This window comes from Callithrix jacchus, chromosome 22 (genome assembly GCF_049354715.1).
Source record: "Callithrix jacchus isolate 240 chromosome 22, calJac240_pri, whole genome shotgun sequence".
In the NCBI taxonomy this organism is placed as follows: Eukaryota; Metazoa; Chordata; class Mammalia; order Primates; family Cebidae; genus Callithrix; species Callithrix jacchus.
The window spans coordinates 16,411,461-16,433,495 of NC_133523.1; the positions used below are offsets into that span (position 1 = coordinate 16,411,461).

General features: G+C 52.0%; 1 protein-coding gene across 7 annotated transcripts in view; it reads right to left on the reverse strand.

Moving 5' to 3' along the window:
* UNC13A (unc-13 homolog A) overlaps nt 1–22,035 on the reverse strand; it is a 109,600-nt gene that overhangs the window by 83,590 nt on the left and 3,975 nt on the right. For 6 of the 7 annotated variants that reach the window (XM_078361780.1, XM_054250574.2, XM_054250572.2 and 3 more), the window contains exon 1: nt 7,356–7,538. The exons of the other annotated variant lie outside the window; for it this stretch is intronic. In XM_078361780.1, coding sequence (XP_078217906.1) covers nt 7,356–7,377 — 22 coding nt within the window. In that variant the 5' untranslated portion in view covers nt 7,378–7,538. Of the gene's footprint in view, nt 1–7,355; nt 7,539–22,035 lie in introns of those variants that run through there. 7 annotated transcript variants of the gene reach the window in all.

The window sequence follows — 22,035 nt, forward strand, 5'->3', positions numbered from 1 at the left end:
TGCTGGAATTAAAGGCATGAGCCACATGGGTTCTAATTAAGGGGGATTCCAGTCTTGGGGCACCGGCTCCCTGACCAGCCACGTGGGGATGGGGTGGGGAGACAGGAGGTGGAGATCCAGCCGTCTAGGGCTTTTGAAAGCCCACCCGCTCCAGGATTAGCCTGGGGGAGGGGAGGAAGCATAGAGAATCCAGAAATAGATTCTAGGAGATTTTATCGTTTTGTGTGTGATGTTGGTGGCGGGCATTTCAGCGGGAGACAGATGGGCTTCAGAATAAAGGACCTCGGCTCTGCTGGTTTCACATCCGGGAAAGACTAAATGAGGACCTTTATCTTCCGTTGACACAACGGAGCCCAACTGAAGCCTTCTGTGTAAAAAAACACCAAGAACCTGGAGTTCCAGAGAGTTTCAGGAATCGGGGATTTCTGTGTGTGTTGTTTACCATGTACCACTTAGAACTAGGCCTAGCCTATAGTAGGTGCTCATTAAACAGTAATTCGTGGAAGGAATGACGTCACCTCCTCCAGCAGCCCTGCGAGGTTGCGCTGAGCTGTTCCCCAGAGGAGTGGGCGGGCTCTGTCCGCTGTGCTGAATGTTCGATCCCCTGCCTTTGTACCCTCAAAGAACTTGGTTCCCTCCTGAGCGTGGGACTGGGGACCCCGCTTGGAGCGTTCGCTCCTCGGGCTCCAGAATGCAGTGGACTCTCGGAAATGTCCTACATTCAGAACCGCCTTCCAGAAAGCTTTTAGTCACCATTAATAAAAACATCATCACTGATTTTTTTTTTTTTTGAGATGGAGTCTCACTCAGCCCAAGCTGGGGTGCAGTGGCGCAATCTGGGCTCACTGCAACCTCAGCCTTTGGGGTTCAAGCTATTCTCGTGCCTCAGCCTCCTGAGTAGCTGGGACTACAGGTGCCACCACACCCAGCTAATGTTTTGTATTTTAGTAGAGACAGGGTTTCACCATGTTGCCCAGGGTGATCTTGAACTCCTGAGCTCAGGTGATCCGCCCGCCTCAGCCTCCCAAAGTGTGGGATGACAGGCGTGAACACCGCACCTGGCCCATCATTGATTTTTCATGTCTTTTGCTCACGCTTATTGGACCTTTCCATAGGTCAGGCGTCATGCTGAGGGCTGTGTGAGCCTCACTAGAGAGTTCTGGCAAACGTAGATGATGGGTGCTACTCCCGTGCCCATTCCACAGATGAGCATACTGAGGAATGCAGAGGATGTGGGACTTGCCAGGAAGTTGGGACTCAGAAATTCACACTGAGGGTCGGGCACAGTGGCTCACGCCTGTAATCCCAACACTTTGAGAGGCAGAGGTGGGCGGATCAAGAGGTCAAGAGATCTAGACCATCCATCCTAGCCAACATGGTGAAACCCTGTCTCTATTTAAAAAAAGAAAGAAAGAAAGAGAGAGAGAAAGAAATTTATACTCAGGCCTGCTGGACCCAGGATGTCCTTACTTGCACCTCGCAGAAGAGGTCCATTGTATGTGGAAGAAAACTGAGGCCAGGTTGGGGAAAGGGCGAGGCTGCAGCTCTGAAGATGCTCCTCCAAGCTGGAGGGTATCAGGGACTGGGTAGCAAGGAACGGAGGGATATGTGAAGGCTTCTTAGGCAAGGGGCAGGGGAACAGCCCTAGTGAGTAGAGAGATTGTGACATGTCTGTTTATTGGATGCATGAAAGAAGAAAGCAATCCTGGCTGGGTGTGGTGGCTCACGCCTATAATCCCAGCACTTTGGGAGGCTGAGGCAGGTGGATCACTTGGTGGTCGGGGGTTTGAGGCCAGGCTGGCCAACATGGTGAAACCTTGTCTCCACTAAAAATACAAAAAATTAGCTGGGCATGGTGGTGCATGCCTGTAATCTCAGCTACTCGTGAGGCTGAGGCAGGAGAATTGCTTGAACCTGGGAACTGGAGGTGGGCAGTGAGCCAAGATTGTGGCACTGCACTCCAGCTTGGGCAACTCTGTCTCGAATAAATAAATAAATAGGAAAGAAGGCAACCCCAGAGCAGATCTTCACCCCACAGAAGGAACTTGGTTGTCTCCCAGGTCCTGGGATCTGAGAGAAGTCTCAACCTTTTTCCCCAACCCCAGTAGGCTCTAGAGTCAGTCAGCTCCATCTCTGACTCTGCGACACCAGGCAAATTGTTAAAGCTCCCTGAGCCTCAGTTTTCCTCATTTCTACAATGGGGCTACTGTGAGGGCTAAAGAGGACACAGGCATAAAAATCCTCAACATCGTGCCCATGAAATACTGTGTCGGGCACAGTGGCTCACACCTGTAATCCCAGCACTTTGGGAGGCTGAGGCAGGAGGATCACTTGAAGTCAGGAGTTAGAGACCAGCCTGGCCACTAGAGATGAGAAACCCCATCTCTACTAAAAATACCAAAAATGCCAAAATTACAGGCATGGTGGCACATGCTTGTAATCCTAGCTACCTGGGAGGCTGAGGCAGAAGAATCGCTTGCACCTAGAAGGCGAAGATTTCAGTGAGCCAAGATCACACCACTCCACTCCAGCTTGGGCGACAGAGTGAGGCCATGTCTCAAAAAACAAAACACACACACACACACACACACACACACACACACACAGATGAATGGATAAATGGGGTTTATAGTTGATATTGTTATAAGTTGTGAAGCAAACCCGCCCCTGCCTAAATTCACTGATTTGTTCATGTCATTTATTCGTAAAATGTTTGTGGAGCCTTTGAAACATCAGTTGGGTGGGGTGGCTCATGGCTATAATCCCAGCACTTTGGGAGGACGATGAGGGCAAATCACTTGAATCCAGGAGTTCAAAATCAGCCTGGGCAACAGGGCAAATCCCTGTTTCTGCAAAAAATAAAAAAATAGAATAACAGCTAGGCAGGCATGGTAGTGCGTGCCTGTAGTCCCAGCTACTCGGGAGGCTGAGGTGGAAGGATCACTTGAGACCTGGAGGTCAAGGCTGCAGTGAGCTGAGGTCATGCCGCTGAACTGCAGCCTGAGTAACAGGCTTTGAGTGGGACCCTGTCTCAAAACAAAACATTAAGTGGCCTGTGCAAAATGCTGTGAGGCACATAGGAAGAGCTGGAACCAAGCCTCCCCACCACCATGCCTTTACTCATGCTGCTTCCTCCACACGGAACACATCTCCCTCCTGCTCATCTTCCCCTCATCGTATCTGAGACTCAGGTAAATGGTGGTGGTGAAATCGGGGCAGGCTTCCCAGAGGAAGAGAGCCCTGGATAACCCACTCCTCAGCTCCCTTAGCCCTCCCTCATCTCTCATTCTAACCTCATGGGAGATGCGAGGGTGTGGCTAGGAATAGAGCTGGGTCCCCAGAGCCGGGAACAGTGCCTAGTATACAGTAGGTGCTCAATTAATGCTTGCTGAGTAAATAAAATGAGTGACTTCATGAAGGAACAAGGTGGCATTTGCCATTCACAGCCTCAGGATGCTGCTAAGATTTAGTGAGTGGATTAATGTGCTGGAGTGCATCAGGGCTCCACACGGATAAGGAAATGAAGGGGGCCAGAGATAAGGCCCATACACCATACGGGGTGATCTGCTGTGTGTCGGTGCTGGGTGTATACATGAGAGCTTGCATTTGCTTGTACTTGCTCAGATATTTGCAGCAGTGGCTGGCTCATGTTACCAGGTCAGGCAAGTGCCTGCCTGTACACGGATATGAGCATGCGTGTGTGCAGAACATGTACACCATTTAAGTGCAGGGGGGAGTCTGCACATGTGTTTCCGGGAGTGGGTGTCACTACATCGGAGACACATTGTGTGTGCGAGCTTGCGGGTGATAGGTGAAAAACACATGTATTGATGTTTGCACGTGTGCGTGGATGCGGATCTGTGGCAGCTGCATTCGTTTACCTGCATACATGTACACTCATGTGCAATGAAATACCCAGATGTGTATTTACTTGTATGCGTCATCATCCCCTTGTAGAAAGGGGCTGGTTTGAATGTCCAGGCAAGTGTTGTCATATGCGTACGTGGCCTTGACATGTGCTTATATGAATATATGTGTGCTTCATGGGGTTGGGGACCGTAACAGATACATATGGGTGCATGTCTGAGTGTGAGGATATGAGTGGATTTCTTTCTTTTTTTTTTTGAGACTGAGTCTCTCTCTGTGGCCCAGGCTGGAGTGCAGTGGTCTAATCTCAGCTCACTGCAACCTCTGCCTCCTGGGTTCAAGCGATTCTCCTGCCTCAGCCTCCCGAGTAGCTGGGACTACAGGCATGCCACCATCACGCTGTCTAATTTTTTTTGTCTTTTTAATAGAGACGGGGTTTCACCATATTGGTCAGGCTGGTCTTGAACTCCTGACCTCGTGATCCACCTGCCTTGGCCTCCCAAAGTGCTAGGATTACAGGCGTGAGCTACGGCGCCCAGGCTTTTTTTTTGAGACAGAGTCTCTCTGTTGCCCAGGCTAGAGTGCAGTGGCGGGATCTCAGCTCATTGCAAACTTCCACCTCCCATGTTCAAGTGATTCTTCTGCCTCAGCCTCCTGAGTAGCTGAGATTATAGGTGCACACCAGCACACCCAGCCAATTTTTTGTATGTTTTAGTAGAGACAGAGTTTCACCATGTTGGCCAGGCTGGTCTTGAACCCCTGACCTTCAGTGATCCACCCACCTTGGCCTCCCAAAGTCAAAGTGCTGGGATTACGGGCCTGAGCCACCACGCTTGGTTGGATATCAGTGAATCCTTATGTGACATGTATATTGTGGACATTCATCAAACACACGTGGATACATCTATGTGTGTGCTGGCAGACACACACACGTGGGTTGCTGGGACCATGTCTACCTCAGCAGGCTGTGTCCTATATACATGTGTATGCTTGTGTTCACACAAGCGTGTGAGTACACGCGTGTGCCTATGGAGCGTATCTTTCCAGGCACATGGTCCGCGTGGAGGCTTATACATCCTAAGCATTTGTGTCCACACAGGAATAAGTCTGGGTATGAATGTGTGTAGAGATTGGCAAACGCCTGTGGGTTCCCGGTGGAGGGGGAGGGCAGGTATTTCCTCAACTCGAAGGATGAGCTCAGGCAACGCGCAACCCATCTCAGCCTAGCTTCCCTCCAGCCAAGCCCACCCCAACACTCTCAGCTCGGGCTCAGCCATCCCAGCCCCTCCCCTCTGGGGGCTCGTCCCACCTCTCTCTGGGAGGCTGGCCTCACCCAGCACTTCTCCCTCTCCCCACGCTCCCTGCCTCCTACTCCTCCTCACTCCAAACTCACACCTCCCTTTACACCTCTGGGCCTTACCTCCCACCCTGCTCAACCTCTTCCCCAGCCTTGCCCCTCCCAGCGACTCCATTCCACTCAGGCGGCGACACCTCCCTATAAAGTCCACAGAATCCAGCCCAGTCCTCCCCGCGAAGCCTCTGTTTCTGGAAGCCTCATCCCTCTTGCCTCCTGCTGCCTCTCCCTTAATGCCACCCCCGCAGCCAAGCCTCCAGTTTGCGTCAGAGTTAAGGGTGAGATCCCCGCCTCCCCCCACTCTACTAGGCAAACCTTCCAGAGAAACCCAACTTGGAGGATGTGAGGAAGGGTGGGGCGGGGTGCTGGGGGGAGAAGAGAGAGGACGGAGAAGTCGGTCAGGAACACCCACGTCGGAACCTCCTCCAGTGCCACCCCTAGAAGCCCGCAACTTAGAGCAAGGGGAGAGGTCAGTAGGGGGTCTGGACATTCTTGTTCCCCTCTTTCCGTCCTCAGGCCTAGGCGGTGGGGGGCGCCCAGGGGTCTCCTTCACTTCCCTACTTGGCTAACTCCATAGGCCGGGAGGCTAGGGGCTGGAAAAGTTGGCCTTTGACTCTAGGGACTCTTCTTCCATCACCCCCAGCCCCGTCCAACAGAAAAGAGCTCAGAGAAAGGAGGCCCCTGTCCCTTTAAGAGCACCCGCGTCCACGCCGGCCCAGCCCGGCCTGATTTGCACTCGGGAAGCCGCCGCGGCGGGGAGCAGGCGGGCGGGGCAGGGTTTGTGAATGAAGCGGCCGAGGGGGAGGGGAGGGAGGAGGAGGGGCGGCGGGGGCGGTTCCCGGCTCCCCTGCCTGCCCACCCTGGGTCCAGGCTGTCAGAGTTCAGCACACACGCGCTTCCCGTCGCCCGAGGTCTCCCGAAGCCCGACGTCTCAGGCTTGGCCGACACACCCCTTCCCCTACCCCAGCCTTCTTGAAGCAGGTGGGAGTGAGGGGGACCCCAGGCCTTAAGAACAAGGGTTCAGAGCTCTGTAGGCGTTGAACGGCGGGCCACCCCCATCCCTGCCGCCAAGGTCTCTCAGAGCTTGAGTTCTCAAACAGGAGTGCCCAAGACGCCGGGGTTCGGGTGGGCTGGCTTCTCCTCATCCTCAGAGCCATAAAGGTGTAGGGTGGGGGGTCATGCCCCTCCCACATCTCCCTCCCTCCCCAACCCCGAGCAGAGCGTGGGCCTGGGCGTGGGCCTCTGTGCAGATGGCGTTCTGGCCCCAAAATAGCTCCCCCACCAAGTCTCCCTCCTTTCCTCTCTCCAGCGCAAAGTGGGTGAGGTGAAGAAGGGCCGGGAGGGGGACCAGGGGACATTGCTCTTCCAAGAAGCAGGCTCCCTGTCGAGAAGGCCCTGAATCGTGTTTGGGAGAACCGGAGGGGCGGGGAGCGGGAAGACCTTCTGGCCATTCCTCCAACCCCCATTCGGGAGGCCAAAGAGTTAACTGGGAAATCGCCTCCAGACCCCCAGTCACAGCCCTCCTTGGGCGTTGGGAGGAATCTCCTGTCTCCCCACTCCCCCCACCCCAGTCCTCTTTACACCCAGGGCTGGGGGAGTCCTAGAACTCGTGGATGTCCTGATGGCCAAGCCCCCTACCCATATCTTACATCCCCAGGACTTGGAGAACCCTCCCGCCGCACTTTGTTCCAATTTCCAGCCTGGTCCGCGTCCATGAGGACCGACAACCCAGCCCACACCACCAGACCCCTTCCAAGTACCCCGCAGGCTTCGATCAAACTACCCAGCCCAGACTCTTCCTCACCGACTCTAAAAACTCGATCTACACAGACGCCCAAGTCTAGAACCCCAGATCCCAGTCCGCGTCCACACGGGCCTCCGCATTCAGCCGCGTCCACACGACCCCTCAAGCAGCGGCCACCAGGACCCCCAAGAGCCCCCACCCCCGCCTCTACACGGATCACCCCCTCCGGCGCTCTGACACGTCGACAAGGGCTACCCCTCTCAAAAGTCCAGCCGCCTGGACTCGGGTCACCCACCCACCCCAGGATTCCCCCCAAGAGCCGCATCCACGCGGACCCCGAGCCCAGCCCGCGTCCACACGGGTTCCCCCACCCCCAGCCTCGTCTTCTACCTCCAACGCAAAGCAGAGACATGTCTCCGGGCTCGCAGGCGGGCCGGAGGCGGCCGGGCCGGGTCTGTCGGGTCGGGCTCAGCGGCCGCTGGGCTGGGGCATCTCCCGGCTGCAGCCCGCGCTCTGCTCACGCCGGGGCCCGGCCGCCACCGGCCATCTTGGTTCAGCACCGGGGGCGCGGACAGCGCCTGACGTGGCGCTGATGCGGGATGGGCAGGCGGGGCCCAGGGACGCCTGATGGGGCGGGGGCGCTGCGGGCTGGGGGGGCGTTAAAGGGCCTGGCTCCGGGAAGGGGCGCCCCGCCCCAGACCTCGTTGCCTGGGGACACGGGGCGAGGGCGGCCCCCACGCAGGTTTCTTCCTGTGCCTGTGCCCCCAACCCATGCATGGACACTCGCCCTGAGGGCAAACTCCTCCCTGCAATACTAAAGCAAGTACAGGCAAATGCAAGCTGTTGTGTGTACACCCGGCACCCACAACGGGCAGATCGCCCAGTTCCCTGAGTATCTCTCTTCCTCTGTCTCTGCGTCTCTGTCTCTCTGACTCTGCTGTTCGGTCTCTTTCTCTCCCTGGGTCTCTGTTCCTCTGACTCTCTGTCCACTGCTGTCTCAGTCACGTCTGTCTCTCAGTCTTTCTCTGTACAGTCTTTCTGCAGCTCTACTGCATCCTGTCTAGGTCTCTCTTTATGTCTCTAAGCCACCCAGCCCATGGGTCCTTGCCTACACTCTGACTGGATCCCATGCTTCATGCTACTGTGTAAATGGAAAACTCCTATTTATCCATTAATGTCTTGTCTAAATATCCCCTTCTCCAGGAAGGCTTCCCTGACTGCTCCAAACTGAGCCTTTGTGCCTCCTGTCTGGACTCCACCCCCATCCCTTCCTCTGATTGGGCCCTGACCCCAGTGAAACTCTGCTCACCACCGCTCCCCACATCTTTTTTTTTTTTTTTTTGAGATGGAGTCCCCCTCTGTTACCCAGGCTGGAGTGCAGTGGCACGATCTTGGCTCACTGCAACCTCCGCCTCCTGGGTCCTGCGTCAGCCTCCCTGAGTAGCTGGGACTACAGGTGGGAGCCGCCATGCTCAGCTAATATATATACATATATGTATTTTTAGTAGAGATGAGGTTTCACCATGTTGGCCAGGCTGGTATCAAACTCTTGACCTCAGGTGATCCACCCACCTCGGCCTCCCAATGCTGGGATGACAGGTGTGAGCCACCATGCCCAGCCCCCTCCCCATGTATCTAACTGGGCAGTTCCTTGTGGGTCCTTGCCCTGCTCACTGTATCGCCAGCACCTAAAACAGCGTGAAAGTCTGAGTCTCCTACCCCCCCCCCACCCCTGGCCACATGAAGGAGCCTCACAAATCCAGCAGGTGCATGGAGTTAGTTGAGTGAGGCCATTGTTCAAAACCCAACTCTGCCTGTCATCACAAGGCTGACCTTGGGCAGGTCATGTGACCTCTTTGTGCCTTAGTTTCCCCACTTGTAGAATGCAGATGATAAGAAGCCCTGCCTCACAAAGTTGCTGGAGGTGCTACATGAGTTAACATGTGAAAACAGTTGTAATTTTTGTTTTGAGATGGAGTCTCAATCTGATACCCAGGCTGGAGTGCAATGGCACGATCTCAGCTCACTGCAACCTCCACTCCCAGGTTCAAGCCATTCTCCTGTCTCAGCTTCCCGAGTAGCTGGGATCACAGGCGTGTGCCACCACGTTTGGCTAATTTTTTTGTATTTTTAATAGAGACAGGGTTTCACCATGTTGGCCAGGCTGATCTCGAACTCCTGACTTCAAGAGATCTACCCACCTTGGCCTCCCAAAGTGCTGGGATTACAGGCGTGAGCCACCGTGCCCGGCCTCAGTTATAGTCCTAATGCCTAATGGTAACCATGTTTGTAGCTCTCATTGATTTACATTTTTAAAAAATTAGCACAGCAAATTTTTGTATTATTTTTAGAGACAGAGTTTCACCATGTTGCACAGGCTGTCTCAAACTCCTGGGCTCAAGTGATCCTCCCACCTCGGCCTCCCAAAGTGTTGGGATTACAAGCTCATGAGCCACCATACCTGGCCTTAAATTTTTATTAAACATCAATTAGATACAGGTAAGCTGTAAGGAGCAGCAAAGACAGGCTTGGATAAAAAACAAAAACATTATCATCACAATGGAAGACCCAAGGGCTCCTCCCCGGTCTCATCACCCTTCCCTGCTCATGGAAGAACTATCACAAATTTTGTTTCTCATTCCTTCCTTTCCCTACAGTTTACCACATAGTTGTCAGCAAACAACACATAGTTACCTTTGTATGTTTCTATTTTTTTTGAGACAAGATCTCTCTGTGTCACCCAGGCTGGAGTGCAGTGGTGGGAGCTCCTGAGCTCAAGCAATCCTCCTGTCTCAGCTTCCCAAGTACCAGGAACAACAGACATGCACCCCAATGCCTGGCTAATTTTTTTTTTTTTTGAGAGGGAGTCTCGCTCTGTCACCCAGGCTGGAGTGCAGTAGCGTGATCTCAGCTCACTGCAATCTCCACCTCCTGGGTTTGAACGATTCTCTTGCCGCAGCCTGTGGAGTAGCTGGGACTACAGGCGCGAGCCACCACACCTGGCTAACGTTTTGTATTTTAGTAGAGACGGGGTTTCACTGTGTTAACCAGGATGGTCTCGATCTCCTGACTTGGTGTTCGCCCACCTCAGCCTCCCAAAGTGCTGGGATTACAGGTGAGAGCCGCCTGGCCCTGCCCTGGCTAATTTTAAATTTTTTTGCAGAGACAAGGGTCTCGCTGTGTTGCCCAGGCTGGTCTTGAACTCTGGGGTTCAAATGATCTATCTGCCTACCTTGGCCTCCCAAAGTGCTGAGATTATAGGCATGAGCCACCTCATGTGGCCTTGTTCACACTCTTTACTCATCTGGTTTTTGTTTGTTCATTTGTTTTTTGAAATGGAGTTTCACTCTTGTTTCCCAGGCTGGAGTGCAGTAGCACGATCTCGGCTCACTGCAACTTCCGACTCCCAGATTCAAGTGATTCTTCTGCCTCAGCCTCCTGAGTAGCTGGGATTACAGGCACCCACCCCCAATGCCTGGCTAATTTTTGTTTTTTTAGTAGAGACAGGGGTTTCACCATGTTGGCCAGGCTGGTCTCAAACTCCTGACCTCAGATAGTCCACGCGCCTCAGCCTCCCAAAGTGCTGGGATTACAGGCTTGAGCCATGTACCCAGCCTGCTAATCTATCATGTTCGCTCAATATGAATCTGCTGATATTCATCCATATTGCTACATGTGGCTATAAGGCTTGAATTTTTCAAGGCTGCATACTATTCTTTTGTATTAATCTGTTCTCCGGTTCGTGGACTTTTAGGTTGTTTCAAGCTTAGGTTTATTATAAAATAAGTTCTTTTGAGCATCCTCTGACTTCAAACTTGTGTGCTGGCACACACAGATAAGGACGGCTGGGCCAGAAAATACATATACATGGCCGGCGCATATTACGTATTTTGTGGCTGTAATCACAGCATTTTGGGAGGCCGAGGTGGGCGGATCACAAGGTCAAGAGATTGAGACCATCCTGGCCAACATGGTGAAACCCCATCTCTATTAAAATACACACATCCAAAAAAACTAGCTGGGTGTGGTGACACGCGCCTGTAGTCCCAGCTACTCAGGAGGCCAAGGCAGGAGAATTCTCTTGAACCATGGAGGCAGAGGTTACAGTGAGCCAAGATTGCACCACTGCACTCCAGCCTGGGGACACAGCGAGACTCCATCTCAATTTAAAAAAAAAGAAGAAAGAAAGAAAGAAAATACATGTATGCTCAGCTTCACCTGATAATGTGAAATTGCTTCGTTTATTGTGACTCTGGCAATTTCCGTCATACCAGCACAGTACAATCATCGGTTCCTCTATGTTCTGTTTTGTTTTCATTTTGTTAATGGTTTTTGTTTTTTTCTTGAGACAGAGTCTCACTCTGAGGCCCAGGCTGGAATGCAATGGTGCAATCACAGCCCACCACAGCCTCCACCTCCTGGGCTCAAGCGATCCTCCTGTCTGAGCTTCCCAAGTAGCTGGGACTACAAGCCTGTGCTACCATGCCTGGCTAATTTTATTCTTTTAGATGAGGTCTCCTCCCTGTGTTGCCCAGGTTAGTCTCAAACTTCTGAGCTCCAGCGATCCTCCGGCCTCTGCCTCCCAAAGTGCTGGGATTCCAGGCCTGAGCTCCCACGTCTGGCTCTAAGTTCTTGCCAACACTGAATTGCCCAGGTTTCTCACTGGGCCAGTGTGGAGGGAGGGAAGAGTGTCTAATTTGGGTTTTGGTTTGCTTTCTGATTGTTCTTGAGGTTGAACTTTTTATGTGACTACTGGTTTCTTTTTCTAGTGAAGCGCCTGTTCAAGACTTTTATCCATTTCTTCTTCTTTTTTTTTTTTTTTTTGAGACTGCGTATCGCTCTGTTCCCCAGGCTGGAGTGCAGTGGCGCAATCTCAGCTCACCTCACCGCAACCTCTGCTTCCCAGGTTCAAGTGGTTCTCCTGCCTGAGACTCCCAAGTAGCTGGGATTACAGGGGCCCACCACCATGCCCAGCTAATTTTTGTATTTTTAGTAGAGATGAGGTTTCACGATGTTGGCCAGGCTGGTTTCGAACTCCTGACCTCAAGTGATCCACCCACCTCAGCCTGCCAAGTGCTGGGATTACAGGTGTGAGCCACCAAGCCCAACCTCAATTTTATTTTTTAATTGTTGTAAAATACACATAACAAAACGTATTTAATTTTTAAATATATATATTGAGATGGAGTCTCACTCTGTCACCAAGGCTGGAGAGCAGTGGCATAAACTCAGCTCACTGCAACCTCTGCCTCTCTCGATTAAGTGATCGTCCTGCCTCAGGCTCCAGAGTAGCTAGGATTACAGGTACCCTCTACCATACCCAGCTAATTTTTGTATTTTTGGTAGAGATGAGGTTTCACCATGTTGGCCAGGCTGGTCTCGAACTCCCAGTTTCAGGTGATCTGCCTGCCTTGACCTCCCATAGTGTTGGGATTACATTCACTATGTTGCTACGTTGTTGTGTGTTCCTCCACTCTGTCGAGTTCCAGAATATTTCCATCACCCTGAAAGAAACCCCTTCCTCATTAGTAATCACTCCCTTCCCCCCACGCCCAGCCTTGGGCTACCACTAACCTGCTTCCCATCTCTATGGATTTAAGGTATTTAACTTGCTCAATCTTTTGCAGTGTAGGATACCATGTCTAAATCATAGCATAGTTTCTTGTTGAAGAAATCCTTCTGCATTGATAATGAAGCAAAAGAAAGAAAGAAAGAGAAAGAAGAAAGAAGAAAGAAAGAAAGAAAGAAAGAAAGAAAGAAAGAAAGAAAGAAAGAAAGAAAGAAAGAGAGAGAGAAATCCTTTCCTGGCTGGATGCATTGGCTTATGCCTATAATCCCAGCACTTTAGGAGGCCAAGGCAGGAGGATCACTTGAACCCAGAAGTTCAAGACCAGCTCAGGTGACATAGGGAGATCCCACCTCTACAAAACATACAAAAATTCACCAGGAGAGGTAGTGCACACCTGTAGTCCCAGCTACCTGAGAGGCTGAGGTGGGAGGATCATGGGAGTCTTGGAGGTTGAGACTGCAGTGAGCTTGATTGTGCCACTGCACTCCAGCCTGGGTGACAGAGTGAGACCCTGTGAAAAAGAAGAAAATGAAAGAAGAAGGAAGGAAGGAAGGAAGGAGGGAGGGAGGGAAGGAAGGAAAGAAAGAGTAAAAGAAAAGAAAGAAAAAAGAAAGGGAGGGAGGGAGAGAGAAAGGGAGATAAAGAGAGAAAGGGAGAAAGAGACAGAAAGGAAGGGAGGGAGAAAGGAAGGAAGGGGGAAGGAGAAAGAAAGAAAGAAAGAAAACAGAAAAGATCCTTTTCTGTCTCAGCATCATACAGATCTTATACCTATTCTACATTTTCTGAGTTTTGTCATTTACAGTCATGTCTTGACTCTCTTGGAACTGATTTCTTAGTGTGGAGTAAGATAAAGCCCAATTGCATATTTTGTCCATGGAGATGACCTATTGTCCCAACACCCTGTAATGACTCACGAAGCCAGTTTTCGTGCATGCGTGGATTTAACAGCAAGCACAGAACAACTGGAAGTCAAGCAGTGCTGCCGGCGCCTCCACACCTGGGAGTCTTCCGAGGTCTCGCCTCTGTCCCAGCGGCTGATCTCCCTGGCAGAAGCTTTGGCCTGATCGTTTATATCTGTCAATACCAGGCAAGCATCTGACTTTTTTTTTTTTAAGTTTCACTCTTGCTTCCCAGGCTGGAGGGCAACGGTGTGATCTCGGTTCACTGCAGCCTCTGCCTCCCGGGTTCAGGCAATTCTCCTGCCTCAACCTCTGAAGTAGCTGGGATTACAGGCGCTCTCCATCGTGCCTAGCTAATTTTTGTATTTTTAGTAGAGACGGGGTTTTGGCATGTTAGCCAGGCTGGTCTTGAACTTCTGACCTCAGGTGATCTGCCCACCTCAGCCTTCCAAAGTCCTGGGATTACAGGTGTGAGCCACAACGCCTGGCCACATCTGACTTATTCTTTGCCTTCTTTTCAGCTTTTTGGGTTCCATGGAGAAACTCATTTGGGACTTAGATTGGAATTGCACTGAATCTATAAACCAAATTGGGAGAATGAGCATCTTTTGTGATTGAATCTTTCAAAGGGAACAAACAATGAATCATTCCCTTTATCTATCTTTCAGCAAAGCTTGTAACTTTGGGATTTATTTCTAGATGCTTTGAGTAGTTGGTGCTGTGGATAAGTGGCCTATTTATTTTCTTGGGGGACCGGGTCTGGATCTGTCACCCATTCTGGAGTGCAGAAGTGCAGTCATAGCTCATTATGGCCCTGACCTCCCTGGCCCAAGTGACCCTCTTGCCTCAACCACCCCAGTAGCTGGGACTACAGACGTGTGTCACCATTCTTGACTAATTTTTTTATTTTTTGTAGAGATGGGGGTCTCCCTATGTGCCCAAGCTGAGCTTAAACAACTGGGCTCAAGCAATCCTCTTGCCTCGTCTTCCAGGTGCTGGGATTGCAGTTGGGAGCCACCCCGTGGCTCTGGCATCTATTGAGTTTCTCAACTTTTTGTAAACCCCATCATTAGATGTGGACATTCTTTGGGGATTTGTTGCATACAAGGATGTCATCTGCAAATAAGACACTTTTTTTTTTTTTTTGAGGTAGGGTCTCGCTCTGTCACCCAGGCTGGAGTGCAGGGGCACAATCTCTGCTCACTGCATCTCTGCCTCTCGAGTTCAAGCAATTCTTCTGTCTCAGCCTCCCAAGTAGCTGGAACTACGGGTGCAGGCCACCATGCCTAAAAGGCTAATCTTTTGTGTTTTTAGTAGAGACGGCGTTTCACCATGCTGGCCAGGCTGGTCTCGAACTCCTGACCTCGTGATCCACCTGCCTCAGCCTCCCAAAGTGCTGGGATTACAGGTGTGAGCCACCATGCCCAGACCCTCCTCTTTTTTATAATTTTTTTTTGAGATGGAGCCTCTGTCACCCAGGCTGAAGTGTAGTGACAGTGACAAGATCTCAGCTCACTGCCACCTCCGCACGACTCCCTCTTAACGTCATTCCCCTCCAGCTGCATCTGCGTTTGGACCTTTCGCAAGCTCTGTTTGACTCTCTGTGTCTTTCCATCTCTCTCCTCTTGGCTTCCAATTTCATGCTCTCTCCACCACCCTAGGAAATCCACAAAGAAAAATAATTGAAAGAGAAGTGATGGCAGGTAATGTACAGAGTGGTGAAAAGTACACCTCCCCCACCTGCAGAGAGAGGCTCCCCACTGCCAACAAATGCAGACACATTCTTCCTGCCTTGCCAAGCTCCAGGGCATCCCCAGGGACCCTGCTCTTCTCAAAACCTGCCCATCCCCTGTGCCAAAAGCAGCGTTGAAAAGGTCTGGGCTTTAGATGAGAGGAGTTTCACTGCACATCTGTCCAGCTCAGCTTTTGAATGGAGAACAAATGGTAAGAGCTTTTTTCTTTCCATTTTTTGTTTGTTTGTTTGTTTTGTGAGATGGTGTCTCTCTCTGTCGCCCAGGCTGGAGTGCAGTGGCTCGATCACGGCTCACTGCAGCCTCTACCTCCCCAGGCTCAGGTGATCCTTCCACCTTAGCCGCCTGAGTAGCCGGGACTACAGGCACACATCACCATGCCCAGCTAATTTTTTGCACTTTTTTATGGAGACAGGGTTTCGCCACGTTTCCCAGTTTGCTCTTGAACTCCTGGGCTCAAGCAATCCTCCCACCTTGGCCTCCCAAAGTGCTGGGATTACAGGCATAAGCTGCCTGTACCTAGCTGGGCAGAGCTTTTTCTAGCAGCCCGTCCATAGCAACCTTGACTATCTTCAAACAAATTCCCAGCCCTACAGGGTGCATTTGATGTTCCTGGCACTGTGCTAAGCTCCACAGTAGACGGATATTGATGAGTCGTCAGTCAATTTGTTCAGCCAACGTTTGCTGGCACCATCTGGTTGCTGGGAACTACGCTTGTCACCAGGTTCTGGCAGGCGACAGGGTCCTTAGCATGGGGGGTGGAAATGAATAAGCAGGCAGAGGAAGCCAAGGATGATTACGAGGCAATGAGAAGGGTCCCATGATAGAGGGGGATGGAAGGGGAGGGGGAATTTGCTTCCCAGAGGAGGTGGCTCAAGGGCCAAGATATAAAGGAGGTGGAGCCAGGCATGCGGGGAGATGAGGGACAGGCATTCACAGGACATGCGCAAAGGCCGTGAGGTGGGACTGTGCCTGGTGTGTTGGAGAAGCTGAGAAAGCTGGTGTGAGAGAGTGAGGGGGACAGAGGAAAAGAGAGAAAGGGAGCTGGGTGTGGCGGCTCACCCCTGTAATCCCAGCACTGTGGGAGGCCAAGGTGGTTAAACACCTGAGGTCAGGAGTTCGAGACCAGGCTGCCCAACATGGTGAAACCCTGTCTCCACTAAAAAAATACAAAAATTAGCCAGGCGTGTTGGTGCACACCTGTAGTCCCAGCTACTCCAGAGGCTGAAGCAGGAGCATCACCTGAACCCGGGAAGCAGAGGTTGCGGTGAGCTGAGATGGCACCACTGCACTCCAGCCTGGAAGACAGAGCAGACTCTTTCTCAAAAAAAAAGAAAAAAAGAGGAAGAAGAGAGAGGAAGGGAACTGGGTGAAGGGAAGGTCATTCACGGCCTCAAGGTGGGGGATAGGGAAGGTTCTGGGATTTGCTCTGAGATGGACAGAGAGATGGAGAGAGTGACTGAGAAGGAGGGGCTTCAGCTCTGCAAGAAGGGATGAGACTCCAGCCCAAGTGTAAGGGGCCACTGAGGTCTTGTTCTCACCCATGTCTCCCCACCCCCAGACCGCTCTCCAATGCCCCCAACTGCACTGGCAGGGGGTGACCACCTGGTGCAAAGAATGGAATCATAACACTGTGGGCACTGAGTCAGTACATGCTGGAGAGAGCGAGGGAGGGATGGAGTCAGTGCGGGGGACGGGCAGGTCAGCAGGGATACAGTTGTGCCAGGCTTCCTGGCCCTAGGGAAGAGTGGGGGCTATACTATGAGGGTAATAGGGAGCCATGGAAGGGCTTTGAGCAGAGGAGGGGCGTGATCTGCTTTATGATTTTAAGAATCCATCTGGGGTTCTTTAGGGGATGGCTGGGGGCCGGAATGTAGGTGGCAGGGAGCCAGGGCAGCATACACACAGGATACGGGAGGACCCGTGGGAGCTCAGGGAGGCTCAGTTTCATTCTGGAGCCTGAGCCTGCGGGACCTGCTGAGGCACTGGACATGCAAGGTAAGGGAAGAGAAGGGACAAGAGTGAGTCCAGGTCGGGTGCAGTGGGTTGTGAATGTTGTCCCAGCACTTTGGGAGGCCGAAGCGGGAGGATTGCTTGAGGGAAAGCAGGAGTTTGAGATCACCCTGGGCAACAGGGTGAGATTCCATCTCCACAAAAATTTTAAAACAAGCTGGGAGTGGTGGTGTGCGCCTGTAGTCCCAGCTACTCCGGAGGCTGAGTTGGGAGAATTGCCTGAGCCAAGGAGATGGAGGCTGCAGTGAGCTATGACTGCACCACTGCACTCCAGCCTTGGTCTGGGTGACAGAGCAAGACTGTCTGTTTGTTTGCTTTTGTTGAGATGGAGTACTCTTCTGTTGCCCAGGCTGGAGTGCAGTGGTGTGATCTTAGCTCAAAGCAACTTCCGCTTCCTGGGTTCAAGCGATTCTCATGCCGCAGCCTCCCGAGTAGGTGAGATTACAGGCGCCTGCCACCATGCCCTGCTAATGTTTTGTATTTTTAGTAGAGACAGGGTTTCACCATGTTGGTCAGGCTGGTTTTGAACTCCTGACTTCAAGTGATCTGCTGCCTCAGCCTCCCAAAGTGCTAGGGTTACAGGTGTGGGCCACTGTGCCCGGCTGACCTTGTTTCTTGAATGAATGAATAAATAAATAAATAAGCAGGGCCAGGTGCTGTGGCTCACGGCTGTAATCCCAACACTTTGGGAGGCTGAGGAGGGTGGATCACCTGAGGTCGAGAGTTTGAGACCAGCCTGACCAACATGGAGAAATCCTATCTCTACTAAAAATACAAAAAATTAGCCGGGCGTGGTGGTGGGCGACTGGAATCCTAGCTACTCGGGAGGCTGAAGCAGGAGAATCACTTGAACCCAGGAGGCTGAGGTTGCGGTGAGCCGAGATGGCGCCATTGCACTCCAGCCTGGGCAACAAGAGCAAAACTCCATCTCAAAAAAATAAACAGTATCCAGAAATCAGGCCCCAGGCAACTGTGTAATAGTGGAGCCCCTAACAGGATGGAGGAGGGGCAGGTCTCAGGGCAAGTGACTATTCTGAGAGCCACATTTGGCCTTGTGAGTGCGAGACGCCTGCAAGGCACCCAGTGGAAATATCCAATGCCATTGGAGCCTGGGGTCTGCAGCTCTGGGGATATGCGGGCTGGAGTTGCCAACTGGATAATTAACAACATGCAGTGAGGCGTGGCCAGGTGGGGCAAGAATGTAGATACAAGGTCAAGGTACACCCCGCTCTTCCAGGACCATCAAAGCCAAGACATCACACCCAGGGGTCCGCCCTTTACAGCTCTGTCCTTGTCCAAGCCACTCCGTGTTATCAGGTCAGCAGGAATGTTATCTTCAGGGACTGTGGAATTTAGGGTCCCTGGGCTTGCCGTGGGTGCTTCTCTTCTTCTTTCAAGTGCTTATTTATTATTTATTTATTTTTTGAGACAGAGTCTCCCTCTGTCGCCAGGCTCCAGTGCAGTGGCTCGATCTCGGCTCACCACAACCTCTGCCTCCCAGGTTCAAGCGATTCTCCTGCCTTAGCCTCCCAAGTAGCTGGGACTACAGGCATGCACCACCACACCCCGCTAATTTTTTTCTTTGTATTTGAGACGAGGTTTCACCATGCTGGCCCGGATGATCTCCATCTCCTGACCTCGTGATCCACCCGCCTCGGCCTCCCAAAGTGCTGGGATTACAGTCAAGTGCCCATTTATAGATGAGGAGACTGAATTCCTGAGAGTTTGGGGCAGCGGGGCAGGGGAGGGGGACAAGGTTGGGATGTGAAATGGGGCAGGACTAACTCTCAGAACAGGCTGTTTCTGCAATGCAGGCGTCTGTGTAATCGTTCATTCAGTCAATGAACACAGCCTGGATCCACACCCATACCCATGCCGGGCTCATCTCAAAGGGAACGTTTCCACGCTCACCATTGATCACTCGGATCTAATTCATTTTTAAGCTCTGGTGCCCCATTTTCTTCCTACCAACGGCTCGGCTCATTCCAAAGCTATTGATTTGAGCCTTCTCATCCCTCCACTTAATTATGCCGGTCCTGTCTCCATCTTCTCTTGCCCTTTCTTCTCTGCGGCTCCCTCTTTCCCAAGGTCAGGGGTCCAGTAAGCAAGGAGGATCTCGCTCAGCACAGGAAATTGAAGGAAGGACATTCCTGGCTGAGGGCAGGGCGTGTGCAAACGTTGTGAAATTGGGCTTTTATCCTAGTTGTAGCTGTCAGGCCGCCTGGAACAGAGAAATGGATGAGGGCAACCTTGGCTTATTGCCTATAAAATGAGGATAAAAAATAATGGTTTCAGCTGGGTGCGATGGCTCACGTCTGTAATCCCAGCACTTTGGAAAACCAAGGCGGGCAGATCACCTGAGGTCAGGAGTTCGAAACCAGCCTGGCCAACATGGTGAAACCCTGACTCTATTAAAAAAATTAAAATTAGCTGGGCGTGGTAGTGCACGGCGGTAATCCCAGCTACTCCGGAGGCTGAGGCAGGAGAGTCGCTTGAACCTAGGAGGTGGAGTCGCGCCAAGATCACGCCACTGCACTCCAGCCTGGGCAACAGAGTGAGGCTCTGTCTCAAAAACAACAACGACAATGACAGCAACTAATAATAATAATAATAATTTCCAGCCGGGTGCTGTGGCTCACGCTTGTAATCCCAGCACTTTGGGAGGCCGAGGCAGGTGGATCACCTGAGGTCAGGAGTTCGAGACCAGCCTGGCCAGCATAGTGAAACCCCGTCTCTATTAAAAATCAAAAATTAGCTGGGTGTAGTGGCGGTGCCTGTAATCCCAGCTACTCGGGAGACTGAGGCAGGAGAATCGCTTGAACCCAGGAGGCCAAGGTTGCAGTGAGCAAAGATCGCACCATTGCACTCCAGCCTGGGCAACAAGAGCGAGACTGCGTCTCAAAAATAACAATAATAACAACAATGGTTACCTAAAGAATTAAATGGGACGAAAGCAACATCAATGGTTTGAAAGTTCCGGGGCCTGCCCAGCAGAGCTGTAGGCTGGAATTAACCAGAGGCAGTAAATAGGCCTGGAGACGTTGGATGGGATTGGATGGATCATAAACAGAAGCGATTGGATTGGTCAAGAGGATGAGACAGAAGCGGGAAATAAAGGAAGACAAAGGAATGTAATAGGTTCAGACCCAATGTGGGCGGGGTTCCGGACTCAGAGGCGGGGTCTCAGTCCAAAATCCACAGAGTGGCCAGCAGGGGTCAGCACTAGGCCATTGGGCGATCCCCGGCAAGTAGTAGCGGGAGCCAGGGACCCTCTGAGGGTTAATTTATTTAATAAGTGCCTGCAGTGTGCCAGACATGGGGCAGAACTCTACAAACACTTATTTAATTCCCATAATAGAGTTTGCAGATGGGGAAACTGAGCTAGGATTAGAATGTAGGAAGGCCAGCTGAGGCCCTTCACTGCTGCACTCCACTGGCTGCCCTTCCCCTAAATCTCCTAAAATGATAGTATAAAATTGTTTTTTTTTTTTTTTGCCAGGTGCAGTGGCTCACGCCTGTAATCCCAGCACTTTGGGAGGCCGAGGCGGGCAGATTAGGAGGTCAAGAGATAGAGACCATCCTGGCCAACATGGTGAAACCCCGTCTCTACTAAAAATACAAAAAATTGGCCGGGCGCGGTGGCTCACGCCTGTAATCCCAGTACTTTGGAAGGCCGGTGAGGACAGATCACTTGAGGTCAGGAACTCCACTAGATCCAGCCAGGTCCCTAGACCCGCCCTAGCTCAGGGCTACCCCGGGACTCATGCCAATCCTCTGAGACCTGTTTCCCCACTCCAGACTGGCTGGAGACCTGATGGACTTGCACCCAAGCTAAGGAGCTGAGGTAGGGAAGGCAGACAACACTCACCGTGGGGCCTCTCTTTCCTTTGACCCATAAGAAAACCATGGATCAGAAACGCCAATGCATTTGCCCAAACCACCCAGGTAGTAGGAGACACTGCTGGACTCCAACTCAGGGCTCTGACTTCTCATACCTATAGGACCACCAGAAGGGGACTGTCAGGCAGGCCTGTCTCAGACCCTTGGTGCCCGAAGCTGAAAAGCACTCTGGGGCCCTATAAAAATGTTTTACTGGGCATGGTGGCTCACGCCTGTAATCCCAGCACTTTGGGAGTCTGCGGCGGGTATCGATGCATCTAGAAGCAGACCCGGGGTTGATTCGCTCTCCCTAGGAAGACCTCAGCCAGATTGCTGCCAGCTGCCAGAGAGCTACTTGTAGCCAGTAGATTTCCAAAGCAAAATGATAAATTACAGAAGTAAGTAACACCAGGTGAGCACTTAGCACATGCAGGCTTGCGTCCTCAGGCTATTTTAAGTCCTTTAACCCCCACAGCGATCCTACCAGTTCAATGGAAACCGAGGCCCAGGGAGGTCGCATCTCTGGGGAGGGACAGAGCTGAGATTTGAACTCCAGCAAGCTTGGTGTCTGTGCCCTTGACCCCTCAACCTCACGTTTTACAATAGGGTCACTAGTAGAAAGGGAGGTTCGGGGACGTTGGTGACCCTTTGACTTGGTGCGGGTCTGGATGTCGAGACATGGTGCCACTTGGGGGCACAGACCTGGGCGGGAATTGGAAACTGGTTCCGGACGCAGCTTGGTCACCTACGCCGGGGTAACAACACTGCACACCAACCCGGCAGGTCTCATCCAGCTCGGGATCTGGACCACGTGGCTGGGATGCAGCACAGCCCCTGATTACGCCCCTGTGACTGCCGCTGCCTGGACCAGGATTGGTGACCAATGAGAAGGCGCACATGAAAAGCTCCGCCTACAAGTTCCTTCTTGCTCGTTGATTGGCCATTTCAGCTTCCCATCA